Raw genomic sequence first — 25,238 nt, 5'->3', positions numbered from 1 at the left:
CTTGCTGCTACCTGATCTTATCTCGTCAGTAAAGCAAGCTTTTTCTGGTCTTAATTATTGCATTGTTTATATTATAGAGCCTTCTAATAACCCACAAAGTAATCCCCTTTAATTGATATCGAAAAAGACGCGTCTATCACTCCCCACCGTATTTTACTTCATCACTAAGAATTAAAGGGGAAACTAACCGAAGCAAACAATATAATAAAAGCTGCTAAGGTTTTCCAAAAAGCAATTCAACATTATTAAAGCAATAAGGTGATAAAACAATATTGCATCCCACACCAGGAAAGGTAACACCAATACCGAGGATAAGCGTTTTTCGTCTGTTGTACACCTTTTTTGAATCTTCAATATTTTTTATGTTTGTAATTTTTATGCTAAACCCCCAAAAGTTTATGAAAATAGGTCATTGTTCTTAAAATTGCATATTTAAATTGGTGGTATGTGCCACCAATTTTAAAACTTTTGGATATACTTCAAACGATGAATCCAAAACGTTCATATCGATCTACTTTATGAGTGATGTGTTTACATGTAAAATTGATAATTTTTCAAATTATTTTAGTATCAAGTCAAGCGGTTAAAAAAATGATGAAAAATAAATGTATTGAAATTAACTTTAAAATCTCTCACATTTGACCGCTTAACTTGCATATTAGATAAATTTAAAAAGTTATAAATTTTATATGTAAACGCATTATTTATGAAGTAGCTAGATCGGTTTGAAATTATCGTTTAAAAACGATTTGATTGGTTTTTGAGCGGGTGGTATTTAAGCTAAAAAATTGCACTTATGTCTACAGTAGCCGGGCTCCTGTTATAAACTTATTATTCCAAACATCTTTTTTATCAAAAAATTGTCATAATACTGATTTTGTTTTACTATAGAGGAAGGCATGACATGGCAACTATTCATTTATAAATTTATAATAATGCATATAGGCTATAGCAGTGGACAGTGGTAGAAGCTTTTACACTGCGCGATAATGGTTATGAAAAGTTAAAGAAAAATTAAGAGAGGGTGTCAATAATATCTTTTTATCTGACCCGTATCTTTTTATCTGTTTATTAAATTTTTATAATAAAATTAATTTTATTTGTTATTATTTTTTTATTTTTTTATTTTGAAAAATATTTTATCAAAAACACAAATCGAAATGTCAATAACATTTTTTTATTCATTGAAAAACCGAATAAAAGTAAATATTTTTTTCGTTATCATACCAGTTGACACCGCTATCGCCAAAGATTTGGATTTTGGAATGTTTAAGGTGTAAGAGTTATCTATATTCTTAAAAAAAAATTGAAAAAAAATTACTATACGGATAAGCTAGAGACTTCAAACTCAACGAGCCAAATTTCTCAAATTGAAATGTTACCATCACCATGACACCATGTCGCTGTATAAAAAGGCATCCAAAAATGAAAATGACACTCTATTTCTTCAAATCACCCCCTTCATAATTTGTATGTAAAGTACAACGACTAATATCTAGTGAGGTTCGAGAAGGACATGTAGGTGATTAATTCTTTCTTAGAGGGCACATTGGCAAAATGGAAGTCCATAAATAAAGGCACTACTGAACTCGCAAGCAAGAAATCAAACAAAATAAGGAGGGAAAAAGCAAACGCCACTGCCGCTAACTAAAGCAGCTCAGCTCAGCAACAAAGAAAGAAAGGTATAATAAATTATCAAAGAAGCAAAAAACAATTTAACAAGCCCCATATACACAAAGCCATCAACCAGAGAGAAAGAGAGAGAGAGAGAGAACTCAAGAGGGATGTACCACCAAAGATTGAGTAACACTGTTATAGGCTACCTCAATCTAATAACACTTCTAGCATCAGTCCCACTGATCGGCGGTGGCCTCTGGTTGGCCCACAGCTCGAGCTCGTGTCAGTCAGCGCTTCAGACGCCGCTTTTGGCGCTCGGTTTTATCGTGTTGCTTGTTTCCCTAGCCGGGTTCGTCGGGGCGTGTTTCGGAGTGGCGTGGGCCCTCTGGCTGTACCTCCTTTCAATATTAATTCTCATTGTTGCGCTGCTCGGCTTCACTGCCTTCGGGTTAGTTAATTTCCGTTCTTCAAGTTTAATTTCTATTATTTCTGGTTTTCTTATTTTAGTGAATCAAAAGAAAAGTGTAATCAGAAAATTCCTGTGACAATTTACATGTATACATGGCAGCTGCCAACTAAACACCATTAATCTTACCCACTTGGTACCATTAGTCATGTATGAAACCACCTTTTTTTTTTTTTTTTGTGAATATTACAGGTTTGTCGTCACGGCAGGTGGAGGGGGGCAACCAGTGCCGGGTAGAGTATACCGAGAATATAAACTAGGCATATACTCGTCCTGGTTAAAAAAGCATATCACTGATGACAAAAACTGGCACACAGCGCTTGTTTGCGTGGTCGGGTCCAAGGCTTGTAACAAGATCGCCACCTATACACCGCTAGATTACCTACAACGTGATCTGTCGCCGATCCAGGTACGCTTTGCGGATTGCCACATTTTGCAAAACAAACTCATCTGGTTCTAGAAAACTCTGAAATTGAACATCATAGAACATAATTATTAGCTTTCAGGGAAGTCTGATATACCTATTAAAGATTGAATTGGAGTAAATATCCGTCATGATCAACTCCATATAGTTTATCGGGTTAACAGAGCTCCTAGTTCTATTTGCACTTGAATTACAGTAATGGAGTTCTTTTTCCAAACTTTTAACTCATTCATTCTTTCATTCAATCACAGTTCAAATTCATACATAAATATCAGCTTAATATCATTATAATCAAGGACGGATGTAAGTAATATGAATGGGGTCAATTGACCTCCGTTTTTTTTTAAAAAGAAAATTGTATTTACATATCATTTTTTATATAATTTAGAATAAAATGTAATAGGTACTGTAAATTGATCCTCATACTCAGCATGAAAAATTTATATGATTGATAACCAATATGTATTTAACTCCATAATTTGAAAGTCTAACTCCGCCCCTGATTATAACCATATACATTGATTTAAAGTATCCATAAGCTAGTTTGAACTGAATGCATAATTCCCTTGGTAAAACAAAAACAAAAAAACAATTATGCCAAAATTTTTGCAGTCTGGGTGTTGCAAACCACCGACTTCATGCATGTACAGTGGTGGCATGGCGGTTGCTGCACAGGATAACGACTGCTATAGGTGGAACAATGCACCTGACATACTATGCTATGGGTGCGAATCGTGCAAGGCCGGAGTGCTGGAGCAGGTTAGGAGGAACTGGCACAAGATATCAGTGCTCAATGTGATTGTCCTTATTGTCCTCATTGCTGTTTATGCCATGGGCTGTTGTGCATTTCGCAATGCACGCCGTTTTGACTCTGGCCATCCTTACGGCGTCAACCATATGTCGAAAACAACCCCCGGGTGGGACTATTACTGGTACTTGCTAATCATGAATTTCCTTTTGAACTTGATATTATATTTAAAAGAATTGAATTGAGAATGTTTTTTGGGTTAATTTAATGCAGGTGGAGGTGGTGGCGAGACAGAAGAGAACAGCTTTATTGAAAAACTTTGATGTGGTTATTATTTGCTTTTCATTATCTGGCCATTTTGCACTCATAATCTACTTTTTGTGTATTTCTATTAAGACATCCTTCAGTATGTTTGTGGGGCTTTTTGTACAGTGAGCAAGAAATAGGATTGGTTACATGTTTAGTACAAAGGATTGTCATTTGCAAAATAGCTTTTGCCTTAAATTTCAGAATATTTGTAGACAAATATATAGTTAGCTTGAGAGGGCACAAATAGATTATATTTCAGAAAAGCATATTTTAGTTCCACATAGTTTACAAGTATTTCAAGTTGTTCACTCCTAAGTTGGGCCAGAAAAATAAACAAATAAAGAACGAAAGAAAAAGGGAAGATAAATTACACAATCACAAAGGATGATTCAACAGCTAAAAATTACATAAGAAAACAAATTTATAAAAGCAAAAATTGGAAACTCATTAAAGGAAATCTTATTCTGTAAAAACCAAAAATAATAATTCAAATGTGTTCACAAGGATTGGCCGGTGGAAGAGAGAAATAGTAAAATAAGATTCACATTCAATAAAAAAAAAACACTCCGATAGTTGATAGTTATATTAAGAAAAAGGAATTGGTTGGTTACAACAGTAGCATTACAAAAATGTCAACAAGCTTGATCCTTCACAATGCTATTGTAAGAAGATGGTGGAGAGAAATTGTCAAGTGAATTAAAAAAGAAAGAATCCAAAATCTCCTCTTATTCTGTAAAGAAGGGCATTTTCGTAAACCTACTAACAGCACCACAGAGCAAAATCAACATCGAGATCTGAAGTGCAACTATATCTTTTTCCCTGGAGCTTCCAAATACTGCAAAATGAAGTCAAGTATGAAAACAAGAGCATGTGTAAACTCATGTGAGGAAAAGGAGAAACTTTTCTAAAGCCAATACCCAAACGAGGTACACACTTTAGTCCAATGTGTTCACTATGTCAGTTGGAACCATTAAAAAATTTACATAACATGGTATCGTCCACCATAACACTCAGTTAATTGATTTGCTGATGACCTCAGCACTTTGGATTAAATCTGATTATGCGGATCAGATCTGACAAGAAGTTGAAGTTTTGGATTATTTTGTAAGACTCTTTTGCTAATAAGCTTGATTTTACACCACTTTCAAACATACTTCAACCTAGTAAACACATAGCCTAGATGATTCCGTGGTTTGTTGACAGCAATTCAGTGGAATGTTATCACAATTTACTTACTGGTTGTTCTGACAAATGTTTATCATATGTCAAAAAACAAAATCATGAATAAACTATATTACATATCAACTCCCAAAGTATCACTTGTTTTCCTAATTTTCAAAGTTTTAATTTTTTATCCTCAACATCCAGTGAGCAAATTAATGGTGCAACTTACTGTAGTGCTCTCATTTTCTATACTTAATAAGAAAGGCAAAAGATCCTTCAATGTTACTTTGGTTCAACTTATTTTTATGAAAAACCATTAAACAACAAATTGACTCCACATCAATGCTATGAGAACTTTCCTTCCACATTTTGACTGAAAATTGCCATCTGGAAAAATCTAGAGACAAAAATTGGAGCTCTGAGAATCAACCAAAAATGGCCATTTGGTAATCCCCTTAGGAACCAAGGTCAAAGGTTATTTGCAAAATTTAATCTACAATTTACAACAATAAAAAAAAAAACAAATAACTGGTTAAACAGGAAAACACTAAATCACAATTCACTGAGCTTGACAATAGCACCCAGCCACAAGCACACAAAAAATGCCATACAAACAGGTGACTAATATAAAAGGCAAGGAAATTCAAAGAACATAAGATGAAAATATCGCAACCTAATGCAACTTAAGCTATTGAAGCAGCTTCCTTTTTGGCTAGTTCAAGTTGTTGAAGTTCTACCAATCGCTCGGCCCAGGCCTTCTCTCTCGCCACCTGTGCCATCTTCCTCTCTATCTTGTCTGCATCCTTCCTCTTCCTCGCCTCAGCCCACTGTGCCTTCCTTTTCTTCTTCTCAGACTACACACATATGAATTCCAACTTTAAAATTAGTTTTCTTTTTTTGGAGGAATACATTAACTGTTTGGCACTAAAGGCTTGGTTGTTGTTGTTGTTGGAGGAATACATTAACTATCATGGCTGCACTATTTTCTAAAGAAAAATTATTATGCGACAAAATGAAGTTTCACAACAACCACAAACTTAATTTTTGCTATCACCATTAAGCAAATTTGTGTATGGTAGCGCCAATTATAAGCTACGCAAGTTGCAACAAGGCAACTAAAATCTAATGAATGGGAGAGATCAATATCAATATTAGGATTTATTTTTATAATTAACATGCATATGTGTGTGTGCATGAGAGAGAGAGAGAGAGTACCAAGACGAATAACTTGTGTTGTTTGATGCGCTTCTTTTCATTCCTTCGCCTGGCGTTAATACTCCCTTCATTAGGTTGACTTGGTTGTATTGGTTCTCCCGGGACATGCTTCACCCAAGCATATGGTCCTATTTTCAAGCAAACAAATATCGTTGTAGTATAAAAACAAAAAACTACCTAAACAAACATCACTGGAAGTTCCACAAGTTCAAGGTAAATTCCGAAAAGATGCTTCTTTAGATGCAAGTCCTTATAGTTAGTTTGAGCTTCCAGTCCATTTGTGTTCTTCCGCATAGTGAGAATAATAACGCAATAGTCAAAGGTGAAATATATAAATCATAGCTAAAAGTACTGACACACTCTGCACTCAATGCTTATCACAAAGAAAGGTGAAATATAAATCATGGCTGAAAATACCGGCACACTTCAACTCAATGCTAATAGCCAATATAGTTGTCAGCTGATGTTAAATTTACTCTATAAAACCTTCGTATTAAAGCTGAATCTATTCAAATTGACTATATATACAACTAAAATTCTCAATACTGAACAAAACTGCAACAGTTAATTGCTTCATTAACATATAGCTCTTGGATATAATTACACAATGGCAACATCTTAGCTTCTGATACATCAGAAAGTTTTATACTACTATACATTGGCATGATAAATCAAGAATAGTAAATAAGAAAAAAATTAAAAAGAAGAAAACCTGGAGGTCTGAGGCTAGCTCTCTTCTTCCGATTCTTAAATCCGGGCCTCCGTTTGGGGAACCTCGATTCGGTTAATCTGCTGAAATCGGCGCTGATTAAAGTGGAAGTGGAGCAAAATCTCGCGAGGATCGAACTACTTTCCAATCCGAAACTAGAGGTCGCAGGAAATCGACCAGGCGAATGTTGCGACAGTAGAGACGGACGAGAGAGAGAGTACGCGTGCGCAAGAGGTCGAGTGATGCTTCTAAGAGCTCGTTGGAGAGACATTGTAAAATCTGTTTGATCGGAGATGCACTCAAAAACCCCCTTTGAGGAGAGTAACACGGTGCACGGTGTGAGGGAGGAAGGTAGGGTTCAGGAAGGAATCAACTGGGCCTCGTTATTTAGGATTTCTAGGCCTTTTGGCCCAATAAGATCTTTCATGCCCATTTGTTGGTTGTAGCTAGTTTTGGACGCGAATCAATTGCAGCCGATATATCTCTGTTTATGCAATACATAGTTTTTAGATTATTTCTATATTTATTTTTCCTATACAATAGTAAACAAATCTCTCCTAGTATAATCGGCTCAGATTAATTGGGCCTCGTTATTTATATGAAGAATGAGGTAGCACATTAAAACAATGAAAGCCAGAAGATCTAGACATGATCCCCATTCAATGTGTAGCACTAGCACCTGTGAGTGAACTGTCTCAAGAAGACAGACAGGAGGAAGAAGTGGTACCAAACTACCAATGATACCACTGTTACAGTTGAGAGATGCATGAAAGTGTTACAGTATACAAACATTCTATGTGGTTTTCAAATTTGTAAAAAAGTGGACTGTTTCTTAGGGCTGTTTTGGTTAAGTAAAAAATTCAGGTTGCATTTTGATTAATCTAGGATTTTGTGTTTGGGTGCTCTGCCAATGAGGGTTAAGGGTTAACTGAAACCTTGCTACTGCCTAATTAATGGGTCAATTAGCTAGGTTCAGTAGCTAATTAATTAATAAAGATGGGTGTGTACCTGAGGCAGTAAGGGCACCCTTGAGATTTTTTTAGATGGGTTTTGAGCTGTAAAAAGTAGATAGCTAAATGATGTATAAAAATAAAACAATACAATAGTTAATAGAAGTACCGGGCTATTTTAGCCTCTTTTAAAAAAAAAAAACAAATTAAGAGATGAAATACATTGTTAAATTAGGAGGATTCACTCTATTTTTGTCTCCACTACGCCACCAATTTTAGAAGCATGATAACATAAAATATAATTTAAGTCTGAAGATAAAAATAAAAATTTCAGTGATCTTTATCACTTAAATTAATTTCACGTGCAAACTAAAAAACTAACACACTTGACTTTTTTTTTTTAATAGATATTAACAGCTTATAGAAATTTAATAATGCGTCCCCAATAAACCAGAGCGAAAATGTGGCAATTTTACATGTTCATGTAAATTGTAAAGCAGTGATATTTAATCACAATTATTTTGTGATATGTCGAAATTTTAGGATTCCTTCTGGAAAAGATGTGTCGGGGGAAGCATAATGAAAACATAAAAGATAAAGAAATTTGAATCATCTTCTTTTGAAATGATTTGACATCCAAAGAACCAATATAAAAGGCAATTTAATAAATCTGTTTAGTCACCGATGAAAAATCAACAAATATGAATTTTTTTAATTCAAAATCATCTTATAAACTATTAACCAACTAGCCAAGCATAATTTAAAACATGACAGAAGTGATAAAAACTACATACAATTTTAACTTTTAATTTTGAAGAACTTTTATCTCGATTGTAGTGCTGCCGTACTGGTGCTGGTGCTTGTAGCAATTGCTTTTTCATACAGAGGGAGGCATACAAAGAAAAAGAGAAAAACAGAGAATTAAAGATATAAAATGATAAATTAGAAAAACAAAAGAGAACTCCTAAAATAAAAACCTTCCTTGCGGTTTATCCAAATTACACAGAATTAAAATATTAAATAATAAAACATTCAAATTATATTACATTAGGCCGCAATAAGCGAAACCCTATTTTTATCACTAACCTGCATCTGTCAGAAAAATCTTACAAAACAGCCCATCTCAAAACTGTACAAGTCAAAAAAACCTCCCTGTCAAAGGCTCGTCAAACTACACCCTGCTGACCCACTGTCAGAAAGAAAAGTCACACATAAACCATTTCTCGTGTTATAGGAGAAAAAAAAGGAACAAAAATCCCATCACAACCATAACCATCCACCTACACCCCCCTCGCTCCCTTTCCCCAGAAAGGAAAAGAAAGAAAAATAAAGAGAAGGACCAGATGGTTAGTTCCAAAAGAATTCTGACTGACAGGTGGGGCCAGCAAGATAGTTTCCATTAATTATTTTGCTGCAGGGCTAGGTTGGCTTATTTGAGTTCGGAGCAAGGATCATTTTGCAAAACTTCCCTACTATGTCTATGTCAAACTAATCTAACTCTTCTCCAGATCCTCCACAGGATCTGAGACTGGCAAAATTTCCATCCAGGCCTCCTTACTCTAGTTATTTATGTAAGGCCTCTAACCTGGTGCACCTCTCCTAAGAGAGATACAATAAACCTATAAATTATTCCCATCTACCCCCAGCCCCACATTTCCCAAACTACCCTTTATTTCATTTTCAAAGCGTTCTGCAGCACAGCTGCTCAGTTGTATTAGTTTCCCAAAAACAATGACATCACCAACCTTGTCAGAAGTCATTTCTGGGATTTCCTCCCTTTTTTGAACTCGAGTCACATCTTCGCCTTTAGTCTGGGCTTCAAGAAAACCATCACCTTCCTGCTTTGAACAAGACTGAGAACTGCATGTGCCCGACTCAGTCTCAGCCACACATACCTCATCAGAGACAGCTTTGCCTACTTTTGCATCATCCATCAAATAGCCATTTACAGTATTATTATTTCTAGGAAAGCCACCTTCCAGATTGAGAACCTTCCATGACTTGGAGAAGAAAGTCTTGCACTGGTCACGAGTTCTAGACCCCACAAGTGTTGATATTCTCTCGAAATCATTTCCATACAAACCCCGGCCCTGAACAAACAAAGACGTCTCATTGTCTGTCCAGGCAGGCCCCACATCCTGCCACCCGTCATCGGAGCAATCATCCTCATCATCCTCAAAGCTCTTCTCTTTATCACCAGGGGAAGCAGTGATGCACGAACTCATGCCCTCTAATGAGTGGGTCCAGGGAATGCCACTAGGCATATCAACACTCTTTGCTTTGTCTAAACAGCCTATATTAACTTTCTGAAAGCCAACCATCGGCAAATCAACACCTTTCTTATCTAAGAAACTCAAATTTTTTATTTGACGGTCAGCCACCACCAGGGAATCAAGAGTTCTCTTTTTGTTTGAAGAACTGTATTTGTTGTTGGAACCAGGATTTTTCACCTTTTTTGCAGAGGTGGTCTTGTTCTTCGGGCGGTTAGGGTTTTGTACTGCCAAAACAGATGGTGAACCAAGCTTATCCAGTGAGACCGCATTACACTCTCTTTTTCGTTTTTTACCCGTCCTAGACCCAAGATAGTTACCAGGTGTCACTGCCTTTCTAGCACTCAGGTGCTTTCTGACCTCAGCAAAGCTCTCTGATTTGTGGCTCTTATAGTAAAACTCAACACAATCAGCAGTTGTCTTGTGGGGTAAGAAAGAGGAGATCTTTGCAAAATCCTTGCCAAAGAGGCATAACATTTCCATGAACTTCTCCTTCTCCTTTTGGGTCCATGGATTTATCAGAGCTCGCTCCTTTTCAATCACAACCGGGTTATCAATTAACCCATTGTGGGAGACAAATATAGAATGTGTTCTCTCTGCTTCATCCAGGATTTGTGCCGGCATTTTCAAATGTGATCGGTACAGCTTGGTGTGAGAGTCTGACATGAGCTTGTGTGCAAAATAAGATGCCTTTCTGGTTGCAAATGGAGGTAAGCTGCCAGCTGCAAGGACAAGATACAAAAAGGTCAGATTTATAAGCAAATGTTTTGAAATTGAGTGGAGAAAGAAAAAGTTGAAACTTCTACATGTGCTTTTATGTCTAAAAATAAGTATTCTCCAAGTTCTACAAGCACGCAGTTTGTATATCTAAAAATTGTAAAGAAACGGCAAGACAACACTACAAAACCAAGGATTCTATTTTTATTAGGGCAAGAATAGAAATACACAAGTCAAGCATATTTATGTTGGACATGTGTAAAGCACTAAATTGAAAAATTAACCTCCACGCTCCCCCACACCCAGCAGAAAAATAAAAGCAAAGAGAAAAACACTTGAAGAATAAATAGAAAGGAAATTTCCAGTTTATTTTCACTATAGTAGTATCTTCATCGCCTGGCAGATTATTTGCAAAATTGAATTACATCTTGTATACTTATAAAGAAGAACTGTTTCTTCTAAAAGATTGAAAAATACAAAACAACCTAATTACAATTATTGTGAAGAAATCTGTTGTGCAAAGGAAAATAAGAGGATAAATCTCCCAAAAGACCCAAGATTTTGGACGTAATTAAAAGATGACCTGTGATAGTGGGGACATAAAACCAGAAACTCTAGGGTCTTTACAATAACAAGGTATTTCTGTTCAACTTTAAAATAATTACAGTCAATAACATCAAATTGATACTGCATATCAGACTATTACAACAGCAAACAGATGCAGCAATGATAATTATTTTAGAATTCACGTGAAGGACAATAAGCAGGAAGAATGTAGAGAATGTTGAAATCTGTCATTTATACTACAAAGGAACTACTTTGCTCAAAAGTAAAAGGGAGGAGTGCTTAACTAGCTTCTGTTGAAGAAACAGGAAAATTTCATCCTCAAATACTTGATTAGATCTGTCTGTTAAAAACAGGCATGGAAAGAAAGAGAGAGATTTACCTCCTTTGGTAAAGTCCTCTATAGAAGACAGGCCCATAGGAATGATTACTTGTGGAAAGTAAGCGCATTAACCTTGATAGACCTATCAATTCTTTATTATTTGCAAACACGTGGCTTCCCTTCTTTAATTTATGTTTAAAAATGCACAGGTGCAATGATACAGGCAAAATATGAAAAAGGAAAACAAAAAAAGTAGATTGTAGAAAATTTACCATCTGAAATAAGCCGAGAACGTGGAGTCTTTGTACGACTTTTTTTACAAGAGGGATTCATCTTGAGCTCATCTCTCCACATATCACGAAGTAATCTATATTTACGTGCAAGCGCTTGTTCTTTGAATTTTAGCGCACCCTTTTTCAGACAAAGCTTCTCTTTGATTTTTGATTCTTTCTTCTCCTTTTGAGAGGTAATGGCACCAACCAACACTTCCAGGTCTGGAGGGTCAGTTAAATGCAAACAATTGTCAAGCAATGAATTTGCTCTCCTAGAGGCATCCCGGTTAGCAGCTAGGATGGTTGATATTAAACTTGCATTTGTATTGTCCTCTTGGATTTCAATGGTTTTATTCTCACTGATATGCTGCACGGGACCAAGAGTTTGAACAAGTGTTGTGTTTGTTTCTGCAGAATTGGGATCTGGAAGTACCGAGGTGAGTTCTGTTTCGAACAAGTCAATTTCTGCTTCAGTTGTTTCCAGATGTTTCGAAATAACCTCCTTCAATTGTGACAGTTCATTCAATGAAGCTTGCCTCGTCAGGGAAAGATCACCAGTGTGTGCATCATCAGGTCGTAGAATGTCTGTCAGAAGAGTGGAAATGGAGTTTTCATGTAAGAGATCAATCGTTGGTAAGAGCACAATCTCGCAATTTGTGTTAGCGGCACTTGCACAAGGCTTGGCATCAGTTTCTGGTAAGAGAAATCAAAAAAGAAAAGTGTAACAATAGTAAAAGCACACAAGGGGACATATAAGGAAGAACTCTACTAAATTGTTGAGGTCACAATAAACGCTGCTTTTCTGTTGCCATCAAATTTATTTATTTAAAGCGATAAATGTTTTCAGTGCAAAGAGAAGTGCCTATTTAATAATTGACATGGTAAGAACCTTTCATAATCTCCTGTAGGGAAATTAAAGAAATCTAAAAAGATGCTCTGAGTACAAAGAAATAAATAAAAACCAGTTTGCATTTACAAAATATAAATGATCTGGTAAATCAGACCTACAATTGCATATAACAATTGGAGATGTCATACAAAAATGCAGTTTGGGTCGCACTAAATCCCAATCCATTATATTGGGACAGCATTCCAAAAAATTTGTGTGTTGAAATAACTTTCCCCAAGCTGTACCAAATAGATCTAAAACCTAAAACTCTGATAGCCACGTGGCTTCTAGAAACAAGATAACCACATACATGTCGGCCTATAACATGTTACAAAATTTATGCAATAACATGGTATTAATTATAATCACAGCAGTGACCATTAGAGGGGGACATGCAGGACAACTTGCCAATATAACCAAATACAATATCCTAACATGGGAAGTTACAACTCAACATTTTTAAATGAGCATCAAATTAAAATTCATTATCACACTACGGCAAATCTTGCAATTATGTAAAATCAAACTGGCAGTGAAGCAAATAATTTTGACATGTCTTGACCTCGACAAAAGGAAACTTACAAAACTAATACCCAAGGTAAAATTACCATATTGTTGCTCGTCTGCAGGCAAATCTGACTTAACGGCAAAGGAAGGTTCCTGAATGAAGTCTCTTGGTGAACCAAATGAAGTCTCCTCGCCAATACAAGTCTCCGAATCAAACTCTTTCTCATGATTAATAGCATCTTTTGCCGCATCAACTGTATTCTCTTTGAACATATCAGGAACAACACTTTCTTGCTTTGAGTCGTCAGAGGGGCCAACCTTTAGCATTTCGTACTTAGCCAGACCCTGGCCCCACCCTAGACGTGCCATCTTTGAGGGTGAATCCTCTGGACTCCCCTCAGGATTAACAGTCACCTCCCTATCCCTGCTCCTCCTCTTCCGAGGACTCTCTGATGCCTCTTTGCTACCCTCTCTAGGAACACTATTACTCCGAGACCACTTCATTGGATAGGGCTTCCTATCCCGATTTCTGTTCCGATCCCTGTTCCAGTCAGGTTTTTTCTCCCAGAATGATCTCCTGTAATACTCGGCCCTGTGGTCAGGAATAACACGAGTGGAGGAGGAGATCGGGACAGCCACCGATCTGGGACCTGGATGGTGCCTTGGATTGTAATCTGTCGGGTATGGGTAAGGGTACGGGTATGGATAAGGGTCATATTGGGGCGGCGACCTTCTGTAATCAGGATGGTAGGGTTCATATTGGGGAGATCGCCGGTACGAGTACTGCCCACCTCGTACGTCTCTTGTCCCACTGGCCCGGCCTCGATCGTACCGGCCAGAGTAAGAGCGGTAGTAGTTCTGCTCCTCATGCCAGAACCTATCGGAGCGAGACGGTGTACCTCCTCTTGGTCCAGCGTCTTCTACATAACCACGGTGATAACCTTCGCAAATTCATAGAGATCACAAATTAGGGAACAAAGAAAAACAACAGATTTATGATTCAAATCCAATCAAGATTGAATAAAGAAGGGTTACCTGGAGGCGGTTGTCGTCGAGGGTAGTCCCTTGAAGAAGGGTAGTACGGGTCTCGCCACCGGGACGGGTCGGAGTTGCCTGGTCCAGGCCCACGGTCGTGCCTCCTATCCTGGTACAAGTCCCGGCGTTCGAGCGGAGGCGTTTGGGGAGGCATCGCAATCCCTCAGTCGGTTCTAAACCCACGAGCGAGGCGCGAGGCGCATGGATCTGATGAAGGAGGTCGGGTTCACCGGAGAAAGAAGGAGGAGAGAGGACTGAGATGTCGCCTGGTGGGAGAGGATAGGCGCAAAAGGGCTCGGTAAAGCGAGGTTTTATAAATTACATGCGGCGAGAACCGAGAGGAGTAAGAGAGACGATTGTGTGGAGAAGGCGGAGAACGTGAGCGGAGGGAAGGAGACAAAAGCCGAGGGTCCGGATTTCAAGCCGCTCGATGGGGCGCCATAAACTAGATTGTATCGGGGCTTTTAGGTCCGCTGAAAATATTTCCCGGTTAGCAATTATGCAAAATTAATAATACAATATTATGCAAGGGTAGCGTTGGTATTGTCCCAAAAATCTTGAAATCTTGTAGTATACGCAGCGCTGACATGTGGGGAACGGTTGTCATAATTCTTTTTTTTTTGGGGTTGGGGAATTTTATGTATACCCCTCCAAACTTCAAAATTATCTTTGACCCCTCTAAATTTTGAAATTTACGTATTTCTCCCTCTAAACTTCTAAAATTTACAAATTTACTTATTCTTCTTTTATATTAAAACTAATTTTAAATTTATAAAATACTCATTTTATCCTTTATTAAAAACATAAAACTGTAGCTTGTTTAAGAAAAATGCCGATTTTATATTTTATCGTTTTTTGAGGGCAAAATGGATATTTTATAAAGGGTAAAATGTATAATGGGTATTCAATTTTCGAGGGCAAAATAAGTATTTTATAAAGAGTTAATGGTATAATAGGTATCTTATAAGACCGACATTTTTCTTAAACATGCTGCAATTTTTTTATACTTTTAATGAAGGGTAAAATAGGTACTTTATAGATTTAAAATTAGTTTTAATATAAAAGACAATAACATGGGTAAATTTGTGAGTTTTGTAAGTTTAGAGGGGAAAATACATAATTTTGATGTTTAGAGAGGGGAGAACGTAATTTGAAGTTTTTAAGGGGTGTGCATGAAATTCCCTTTTTTTAAAATTACGGTTCTCATACTAACTAGTGAGAGTTTGAGCAAAATAATTATTGCAATTTTTAATGAATCCGCTAGGAATCAACACTGCAGTCTTGTTACAACACTTCATTTATGATAATGAAATAATTTATTTATGAGACAAATATAGTGGTTCACATCTTCAAATAACTGCAACTCGATATGGGGGAACAGGGATGACATGGTCAATTGGTCAGACAACAAAATATTGTTGGAAACAGAAGTAATTGAAGATGGTAAGGAAAATAGTTTTCTGATAAAGATTTAAAATGTTGGGAGTTCCGATTTTCCGATGTTAGGTTAGGTCCGTTGATGTTTGATGTTGATTGGCGCTATATATAGTTTTATGATAATACTGAACCATTTAGAAGACGGGGAGGGGGAGGGTTTTAATATAAGGTATTTTTCATATCTCATCATACTTTATATTTTTTATTTTTATTTTTAAAATTCAAATTGTTGATCTGAACCTCTCAACATGATATTCATACTAAAATATGATTGGAATGAAATTTTATAATTTTTGAAGATTTTTTACTATTTTTTAAAATAGATGCAAAATCACTGTTTTTGGTCCATTTAAAAAAATAGTTATTTTCTACTCATCTGAAAAAATAGTAATTTTTTTAAAAAAATTATAAAATTTCATACCCAAACATATTTGAGTATGAATATCATGTTGAGCGGTTTGGGTAAATTCGGATTTTGAAAATAAAGATATAAAATATGATGTACGATGAGATATGAAAAGTATGAGGTATTGGAACCCTCCTCTTAAAAGACATAGTAGAACTGGGTGATTTTAAGCTCATCAAACTTTTTGGTGAGGTTAACTCTAAAATTGATTGAAATAAATTCAAACAACGAAATATGATCTACTTCACGAGTGATATGTTTACATGTTAAATTTTTAAAATTTTAACTTGATTTAGTATAAAATCAAGCGATCAAAACAAAGAAGATTTATAAGTTAATTTTAATACATTCATTATTATTTTTCTACTGTTTGATTTTAAACAAAATTAATTCAAAAATATATAAATTTGACATGTTGAACGCATTAGTAGATCGATTTCAACAATTTGAATTCGTCATTTGAAGTCAATTCAATAAATTTTAAAATTGAAGTGACAAAAAAATTGATGAGCCTAGAAACACACTAATTTTACTCTAAGGAGAGATTTATTTGCACATAACTAATATGGTATTTTATGCACCAGTTGGATATAAGATGATAAACTTAGAGGTGCTATCAGATCAGGTCGGGTCCGGATATTATTATATTTGGACTCATACTCTAAAAGTGTTCGGGTCCGAATTTCGATCCATGTACTTATTTGTTTCAAATCGGGTTGGGTCCGGATCCGGACACCTATCTATCTGTAGATATTTCAGATCCAGTCTTTCAGTTCCGGGTAGATAGATACCCATAACTTATTTATAGATTATTGGGTCCAGTTCGGATACGGAACGGTTCCGGATCTGGAGTGGGTATATGTCACAACTCCAAAGCATTTGAAAAATCATTTACATTTAAATATAATAATTTCTTAAATATCTCATATCATAAATCATTATAATATAAATTAAAAACTACTGCAAAATAAAAATTATACTATTGATCTTGTTCATAAATAATAAAATATATCATACTATAACACAATAAAAATAATAAACTCTAAATTATTAGTTATCTATCTAAATTAAAAAAAATACTATCCTATTGATTCAGCATTTGCAAGTACTCCTTCCATACTACAGATTGCCTTTTTTTTTCTCAATAGATCGAGTCTTCAATAATATTTTGTGGAACTTGGGTAGTATTATTTTCAGAATTTGATTGTTGATTGTTTGGAGTACTCATGGTATAACAAAAAATATTGAAAAGTTTTTTTGTTTTTTGTTAATAGCTTTTGAATTCAGGAGGATGGAGAGAAATAATTTTTTTAAATAATAAATATTGAAGAATAGATATAATTTTTAGAAAGTAAGATATTGGAGATGACGATTTCCTTTTCTATAGTTCAAAAAAATCTATGAATAGAATACTAGTAGAAAGGACATATCAATGAGAGCAATAAATTTTCATTATTATGCAGAGGATATTAAGGCAAATATTGAAGGATGTATTCATAGCAATAAATTTTATTTAAAAAATTAATGTGGTTGTTATGGAAGGAATAAATTTGGCATCCATCTGTGTGTATAAACATAACAAATATGTGACTGCATTATATTTTCTCACATTCAAGTTATGAAAAAGTAATGGGCTCACCACGGCTTATGTAAAAATTAATATGCAAAGTTGTATTTTTATATATTAATAGTCATTAATATATGTTTTATCGGGTATATATAAGGGTATCGGGTCGGGTTCAGTTATGGGTCGGATAATTAAATGAAACCCATATCTAACAATTACAGTATCGGTTCCGGTTCGGATATTAAATTATTAATTTTGTAACTGTACCCATAATTTAACCGGTTATATTTTTTAAATCATACCCTATCCAAATTAATTAGATCCGGATCGGTTCTAGATCAGATCTGGTTCAATTCCGAATTAGTTCCGGGTCAAATCCGGTTCGGTTCCGAATCAGATCCAGGTAATCGGGTAAAAGTAGCACCTCTAGATAAACTACAAATAAAAGTTCTAATAAATGAAAAAGTGATGAGTAGAATTAGGATATTCTTAAGCTCACCAACTGTTTTGGTAAATTTTATTGATATAGAAAGGTGGAAGTCTAAGCTTACTAATTTTCATTTAATTGTTCATCTCTCTATTTGGGTTTGAAATTTCAGATCTCCCATACGGAATGCATTGCCCTCTAGACCTTTACCACTAGATCAAAGGCTGATTCTTAAGTGTCTTGATAGGCTTAACTCCAAAACTTATTGGATTGAACGACAAATCTAAACTATAAAAGTCGATCTACATCACGACTCACGAATGATGTGTTAATATATCATTATAAAATTTTGAATTAATTTAGTATAAAATCAAGTGGTCAAAAAGTAATGAAAAATTAATACATTAAAATTATCTCATAAATATTTTTTTTACAGCTTGACTTAATACTAAATTAATTTGAAATTTTTAAAAACTGACATGTTGTATGGATTCTTCATTTGAAGTCAATCTAATAAGTTTTGAAATTAAGATTATCAAAAAACTTGATAAAATTAAGACACTCTGGTTTTACTTAAAAATAATGATTATATTTACATAATGAGGCCAGCCAATAATCATTTGTCATATCCAATATAACTCATACTTCTACATTTTTTTCATGGTGATGTCTTTGGTATTAAATCTGGCATAAAAGATTTTTTTTTTTTTTCTTAAGATAGCGGCATGTCTACAAAACTAATTCTCATATTTAGATGATGAGGCCAGCTAATAATAATTTGTCACATCTAATGTAACTCGTCGTACTTCTATATTTATTTACATGATGACATATTTGATATTTGTCACGGATTCAAATCGGACGGTCACGATTTAAAATCCAAAAATTGAGTTACTTCACTGAATCTGAATTCATTATGAGTAAATCTCTACGAATTTGTTCGACAAAGTAGTATATTAGAGAAAAAGTAAAGAAAAATAAAATTTAGAATCAATTTATATTTCACACTATTTCTTTCGGATAAAGATGGAATAACAAAATAGTGAAAAAGTATCAGTAAATAAGCTAATTACATCTCTTGAAAGGCCAATTTTTCTATTCCACTATCTCATGAAATAGTGAATTGGTTCACATAGAAATATAAGAGGAATCTACTTATAAAAAGCAGAAGTTTGATTGCAAAAATTCAAATTCAATTCCACTTTTTCCTTTTCGCCATTTCAATCAATTTTTTTCTTATTCGGATACAACATAGTCTTTATTCCAACATATTCCCCTTTCATAACGAAACTTTGATTAAACCGAATTAGCTACTCAGCATTACTTTGTCAAATGTTAGAAATTGAATATTCATATTAAATTTGAATCAAACCCCATATTAAATTCAAAATTGCACAAGAATATTAACTTAATTCTTAAAATAATGAGCTTCAAAAATTATAATTAACGTAAAGTTCAAAAATGAAGCAAATGATCTCATATAGTTATTGTGATTATGCAGTCTCGATTCAATAAAAGTTTTCAAAATTTCAAAAGCCATTTACTTGAGGCAAATTATACTTTCTCAAAATGTAAGAGACTTACTTTGGCGTATGTTTGATAATTGAGGGCATTTTTTTTTTTTTTAGTAAAGCTTCGAGGTCAAGTCTGGTGACTCCTTTTCACAAAGAATTATTCTTTTTGGATTTTGAACATGCAACCTCTCACACAGAGAATATTGTTTTTGCTACTAAATTAAATGCTAGTTCTCAATAATTGAGTGCATTTAATTGTTTGATAAATTATATATTAAATAAATTCGATGACCAAAATAGAAGAATGAAAAACAATATAATATAAACTTGAGCAATCTCTTGCAAAATCTATCTTATTTTCATGAAAGAGATACTACCTTAAGATCTACAAAAATAATTAAGGTTCAAATTCAATTAAGAAAATATGATATGTTTCCTCCGAATATCAGTGTGTTTGCATTGCTTCTAGCAAGTTTATATGATGGATCATTAGTAAATATTTTATATACTAAAATAAAAGGTTGCCACGCAGAACATCAATAAAAATAATATTTTCCTACTAAGTAGGTGATATTGTGGCTCTCTAATTTCGATATCCTATTAAGGTAGGACATTTAGATTTTTTTTTTCTCGTTAAATAACCTTATTTCATGCTCATCTTTTTCATTTTTTTTTTCTCTTTAAATTTGATGACTCTGGGAACTACTGATACGGTAAAGAGAAGTCACAACGCCACATATTCAATAAATAACAAATATCGATTTATTAAAATTTACATTTATTCAGATATAAATAAAAAAGAATCTAACTCGAGCAATTGATACGCCCAAAATTAGAGTACTAGCATAATGAATGTTCTTATTTTAGGTTGAAGTTTTAAAAATTGACTTATTTAGAAGGAAGAATTGAAAATTCTTTTTTTTTTAATAAAAGAAAAAAGCCATATGCATCATCCCAAATTTAGCGAAGGTAAAAATTCACACCGGTACCAGATAAAGCATTTTGTATTGGTTGGGTACCGACCTCTCTGTCCCAACTCATCCGAATTCGTATCAGCTAAGGTAACAGAATATTTCTGTTTGGATCCAGACCGTCCAAACAAAATCTGCACGAATATTAAAGTAGACCCGTGCTTTTCACCTCGGGTTAGATTGGCCTGAATTCCAATCAAACAGTTCAAATCTAAACAGAAAGCAACATTTCATTGATATCTACCAGTACGAAGCCGATTCTATTCACAATTCTACCTCTCTATTCTATCTTTATTTTATTGTTTTTGTGAGAAATCTCTATTTAATCTATAGTGCTTCTATACTCAGAAGAACTACCAGAAAAGTACCTATAGAAATTAGCAAGTTCTGTAGCCTTCAAATCCTACGGCTTGATAACAATGGCAATGTCTCAATATAAGACGCTAAGTGAAATTTGTACAACTTATGGGTTATGAATCTGACATTTTTCAGTCTGACAAGTATGTAAGACCCCCCCGACTCGAAAAATTGGTACAACTCAACTACCTCAATTTCATGGCAAACCCAACTAATAAAACCATTATTCCCAATTAATTCTCTCCCCAATTTGAGGTTTCTTGAATTCCAACTGCTTTTCTCTATTGACCCAAGTATTATCCCAAGTAATAACTGCATACTGATTAATTAATTGGAAAAAATAGAATCAGTATCGGTTATATACAGATATCAGTATCGGTTCACAACCGATCCTGATGAGGGCGACACAGATACCAAACAAATCTGTATCGGTTGTTACAACCGATGCAGATAGGTACTAATCTGCATCGGTTCTAATTAAAAACCGATGCAGATAGGTACTAATCTGCATCGGTTCTAATTAACAACCGATGCAGATAGGTACTAATCTGCATCGGTTCTAATTAACAACTGATGCAGATAGGTACTAATCTGCATCGGTTCTAATTAACAACCGATGCAGTTCTATTTTGTAAATAGAATTTTTAAAATTCAGGAAAAACTATCAGCATCGGTTGTACTGTACATCCGATACAGATGTATATTTCAAATTATATTTTTTAAATTCAGAAAATAGAGTATCAGCATCGGTTCTGACTGAAAAACCGATACTGATTTGTATTTTAATTCAGAAAATCACTATCAGCATCGGTTCTTAAGTAAGAACCGATGCTGATACTCAATTGAATTTTTAAAAAATATTTTTTATTAAATGGCCAGCTTCCATATTTATTTAGCTGGCCGAAATTTGAAATTATCACAAATCCTAAATTATCAATAAAACACATTCTAAATTAATTTTCAATAAAACACATCCTAAATTAATTATCAATAAAACACATCATAAATTAATTATATATCGTACACATCCTAACTTATTACAAAAAATTCATGTTCCTAACTTCCTCTCGTCTTAATTTCTTTCAGCAAGGCTTTGGCCCACATTTGGCGAAAGTCGGCCAAGCGTTGTAACGTATATTTAGCGGGAATATCCTGCATTTTTAAAATTTGTGAAGAGCATATATATACAATTAAATTGTGTATTTTATTATATTTGAAACAACAATTCTTATTTTTGAAAAATTTATAAATGCATATATACCTTCAATTGCGGAAAAACATCGAGACAGTGGTTTATTATGTCTTGCATGAGCAACATGGTATAATATGCACATTCTCAGCCGGCTGGTTGTTGTGGGCACTACATAACAAGTTTCAAAAAAAAAAATGTTTGTATTACGAGCATACAAATGGCTTATATGTATATTCATTATAATTATATCGCAATATGAATTTTTACCTTGCAATCGTTACGAACCGTTAAAGAAGCACCCATTTCCTTTATGAAGACGCTGTTGAAATATGAAAACATTGAACAATCAGTACTTACGATACATTTTTGAAATGATAATATAATAATAAAATCATTAGTATTCTAAAAAAACGTAAAATTTAGGAAAGACACTTACTCCTCGATAGCAGCACTGATCATCAGCATTCTTTTACCTTTCTTATCGGAATCGTACACGTACAATGCACGTTCTCTTGGCATAAGCACGACCAATATCCAATGATTTCTGCATGTTAGGTTTGTAGCATGTCATATTATTCAATTTATATGAATTGAAAGAAATATAATAAAATTAGAATATATATATATGTAACACTAACATCTGATGGTATGGTATGAAGATTAATCTCTTGTCCTGATTTTCTCGGAGTGCTTTCCCTATGTATTGAAGAACACGTCCTCGGTCATCATTCAACAGGGTGGCATTCGTTTGACTGGGGTCCATGAAACCAACCTGCTCATCAGGATATTCCTCCTTGAGGTATTTGTGCCAATACCTACAAAATAAAGACACAAAGGTGATCTCAATTTTGTGAAATTTGAATTACAAGTACTAAACATCTGCAATTATTACAAATATTAACTCACAGCATCCAGATCTGAACAACTGGTACAGTGAGCCACTCCCGTGGAGTAAGCAAGGCCGCATAATCATCTGCATAGACGCATATGGAGTCATCTGAACATAAAAGATCAGCTGGGGAATCGATTTCGATTGGGCTGCCATCTAGCTCCGAAAACCGATCACGAATATGCTTGAATGTCTGTCCCAGCTTGTCAAAATTGATACCATCAAATGCCTTGCAGTGACTCGTTGCTTTCGGACCTCCAGGAATAATCATTTCTTTGCGTGGTTCCTGCAAAATTTCATAATAAATTGAAGTAAAATCCAAAATCATCTATAACTCTATCACATAGATACTAATTCGGAAGTATAAGAACTTGTAATAATCATATACCTCAGCTGAACCTATCGCTATCATGGACATCGGCCATGCAGTGAAACTGCCGAGGGCATCCTTTAGGGTTTCCTGCTCGCCATTTGGTACAGGTAATGGGTGATTTATGAAGTCCGCATCGAAAATACCATCCACCATCACTCTTGCATGGTCGAGCGGCATCGGTCTGCCGTGAATTGTTCCACCGGGTGCAACTGGAACATGAATTGTCCCCACGGCTACTATAACAGTGTTCCCATTGACAGCTGCCTGGAGTTTGCAGCTTATTTCTGCCTCCTGTTCAGATATATGTATTTACTCGAATAAACTAAAACGTATGAACAGTACAACATGTAATGGAAAATAAATGGTGAAATTTGAATATTATTGAATTTGAATTTGCATTACCTCAGTATACCCGGAAAGATCTGCAATTGGTTTGACTGACTGGCTGCTGCTCTGAAGGACTGTTGGGGTAAACGTCTGAACTTGTTGGCCCATTGACTGCTGAACCAAAAGTGCAAGTTGAGACTTCATTTCTTCCCTCATTTTTGCTTCTAGTCTCACCTCTATTTCTCTTACTTTGTCCTCCATTTCTTCCCTCAGTTCTTCCCTCATTTTTGCTTCGGAACTCGAGGGAGCGCGTCTCCTCCTTATTGAGCTCTTCTCGTATGTTTTCCTGATAGGAACCAAACCTCCCACTCCTCTCACCCTCCCAGGATGTTCCGGATTTGGCAGAGATTTTCCAAGAACATCGTCGTATCGTTCGACGGCCAACAAGCCTTTTTTCAGAGCCGCCTCTTGGTCTTCCTGGAATGACAACATGTTATAAACTAATAAATTAACGTAGAGGTTTCAATGAATGACAATATCTAAAATTCTTACAATAAACTAATAAAGTAAAGTAGAGGTTTCAATGAATGACAATATCTAAAATTCTTACAATCTTCTCGATGACCGGTACGTATGTTTCTGGATAAAAGCGTTCCTTGGTCTCCTTATCGAGCTTTTGTCTTCCTAGTCTCCAGGTGACGTGCCTATGCTCAATCGACATATCAAGGACCTCTTCTGGTTTCAATGCACTTGTTGAGCCTTGGGAAGACGGATCACTAGATGTTTTCTCGTCTGCAATCGTCTGCATAGCATCTGTAAGCCTACTCCGAAAACCCTCGCTCATGTAACCTCTAGATCCTAAGAAATGCGGATACTCGTTTTTGGCCTGATTCTCCTTTCCAATTTTGCTAGCAGTCTACAATTAATATGTCAAGACAATCATTGTAGGCCTTAATTATAAGAGTATTTGAATTCTTACTTAGAGATAAGGTAGGTGATCCGCAGAAATAAACATACCTCAAACTCCTCCGTCTCTCGATACTTGACAAATACCTCCCAGTCTTTTTCTTCCATATTTTGCTTGGCAAAATCGGGAGTCTCACCCGCGCGCCACACTTTAGTCATCTCAGTTCGCCACCTCCGGTGATAAGTAGCCATCTTCTGATAATAATAGTTCCTCACTTTTTCTTCCTCTTTTATACCCCATCTCAGCTGCCAAACAAATAGAAATCAAAATTTAGAGTTATTTAATATCAAATGAAAGCTTGTGAACTTAGTACTACGTTATTTACCTTCAGTGTTTCCCATATTTTCAGCTTGTTCTCTTCTGGAACATCTTTCCACAATACGAAACTTATAGGAATATTCATTCTCACCAATATACTGAATTCCGTTGGAAAAGACGTTGTTTCCGTAGTAACAACTGGCCTGTGAAACTTGTCAAGTTCCAGCTTTTTCCCTTTCTCGTTAAACTTCTCCTTAATTGCATTAGGCCCTCTTCCTCGTTTCTTAGCCGAGGCTGTCTCACTATTGCTTTCCATATCTGAATTTGCAAGTCCAAATAAATCCAAGTCCAAATAAATTCAAAGTCCAAATAAAT

The 25,238-nt window shown here is 35.1% G+C and overlaps 3 protein-coding genes and 1 long non-coding RNA gene across 6 annotated transcripts; 2 read left to right on the top strand and 2 right to left on the bottom strand.

Moving 5' to 3' along the window:
- Positions 1–1,593: 1,593 nt before the first annotated feature.
- LOC144573361 (tetraspanin-6-like) lies at positions 1,594–3,841 on the top strand. Of its 2 annotated transcripts, none has more exons than XM_078323124.1 (4): positions 1,594–2,065; positions 2,276–2,492; positions 3,120–3,424; positions 3,529–3,841. In XM_078323124.1, the coding sequence occupies exons 1-4, from the start codon at positions 1,785–1,787 to the stop codon at positions 3,566–3,568; spliced, it is 843 nt and encodes a 280-aa protein (XP_078179250.1). In that variant the 5' UTR covers positions 1,594–1,784; the 3' UTR covers positions 3,569–3,841. The 2 variants fall into 2 exon arrangements, with proteins under 2 accessions (XP_078179250.1, XP_078179249.1); XM_078323123.1 differs by having other exon boundaries at positions 1,596–2,065; positions 3,120–3,439.
- A 1,314-nt stretch (positions 3,842–5,155) lies between these two features.
- LOC144573521 (protein translocase subunit) lies at positions 5,156–7,009 on the bottom strand. The gene is made up of 3 exons (XM_078323303.1): positions 6,656–7,009; positions 5,944–6,071; positions 5,156–5,582 (listed from the first exon to the last, which is right to left on the bottom strand). The coding sequence occupies exons 1-3, from the start codon at positions 6,921–6,923 to the stop codon at positions 5,412–5,414; spliced, it is 567 nt and encodes a 188-aa protein (XP_078179429.1). The 5' UTR covers positions 6,924–7,009; the 3' UTR covers positions 5,156–5,411.
- Positions 6,085–6,391, top strand: LOC144573522 (uncharacterized). The gene is made up of 2 exons (XR_013518015.1): positions 6,085–6,265; positions 6,333–6,391. It is a non-coding gene; the product is annotated as an uncharacterized LOC144573522 (long non-coding RNA).
- Positions 7,010–8,560: 1,551 nt separating the features above from the next.
- Positions 8,561–14,557, bottom strand: LOC144573045 (uncharacterized). Of its 2 annotated transcripts, XM_078322727.1 has the most exons (5): positions 14,179–14,557; positions 13,245–14,084; positions 11,748–12,440; positions 9,348–10,594; positions 8,561–8,791 (listed from the first exon to the last, which is right to left on the bottom strand). In XM_078322727.1, the coding sequence occupies exons 1-5, from the start codon at positions 14,330–14,332 to the stop codon at positions 8,774–8,776; spliced, it is 2,952 nt and encodes a 983-aa protein (XP_078178853.1). In that variant the 5' UTR covers positions 14,333–14,557; the 3' UTR covers positions 8,561–8,773. The 2 variants fall into 2 exon arrangements, with proteins under 2 accessions (XP_078178853.1, XP_078178852.1); XM_078322726.1 differs by having other exon boundaries at positions 8,561–10,594; positions 14,179–14,550.
- Between the last annotated feature and the right edge of the window lie 10,681 nt (positions 14,558–25,238).

The sequence above is a fragment of the Carex rostrata genome, chromosome 21 (genome assembly GCF_964058835.1).
Source record: "Carex rostrata chromosome 21, lpCarRost1.2, whole genome shotgun sequence".
Taxonomy (NCBI): Eukaryota; Viridiplantae; Streptophyta; class Magnoliopsida; order Poales; family Cyperaceae; genus Carex; species Carex rostrata.
Note: the sequence above shows the minus strand (reverse complement) of the source record. Positions and strands in the feature narration are given on the sequence as shown.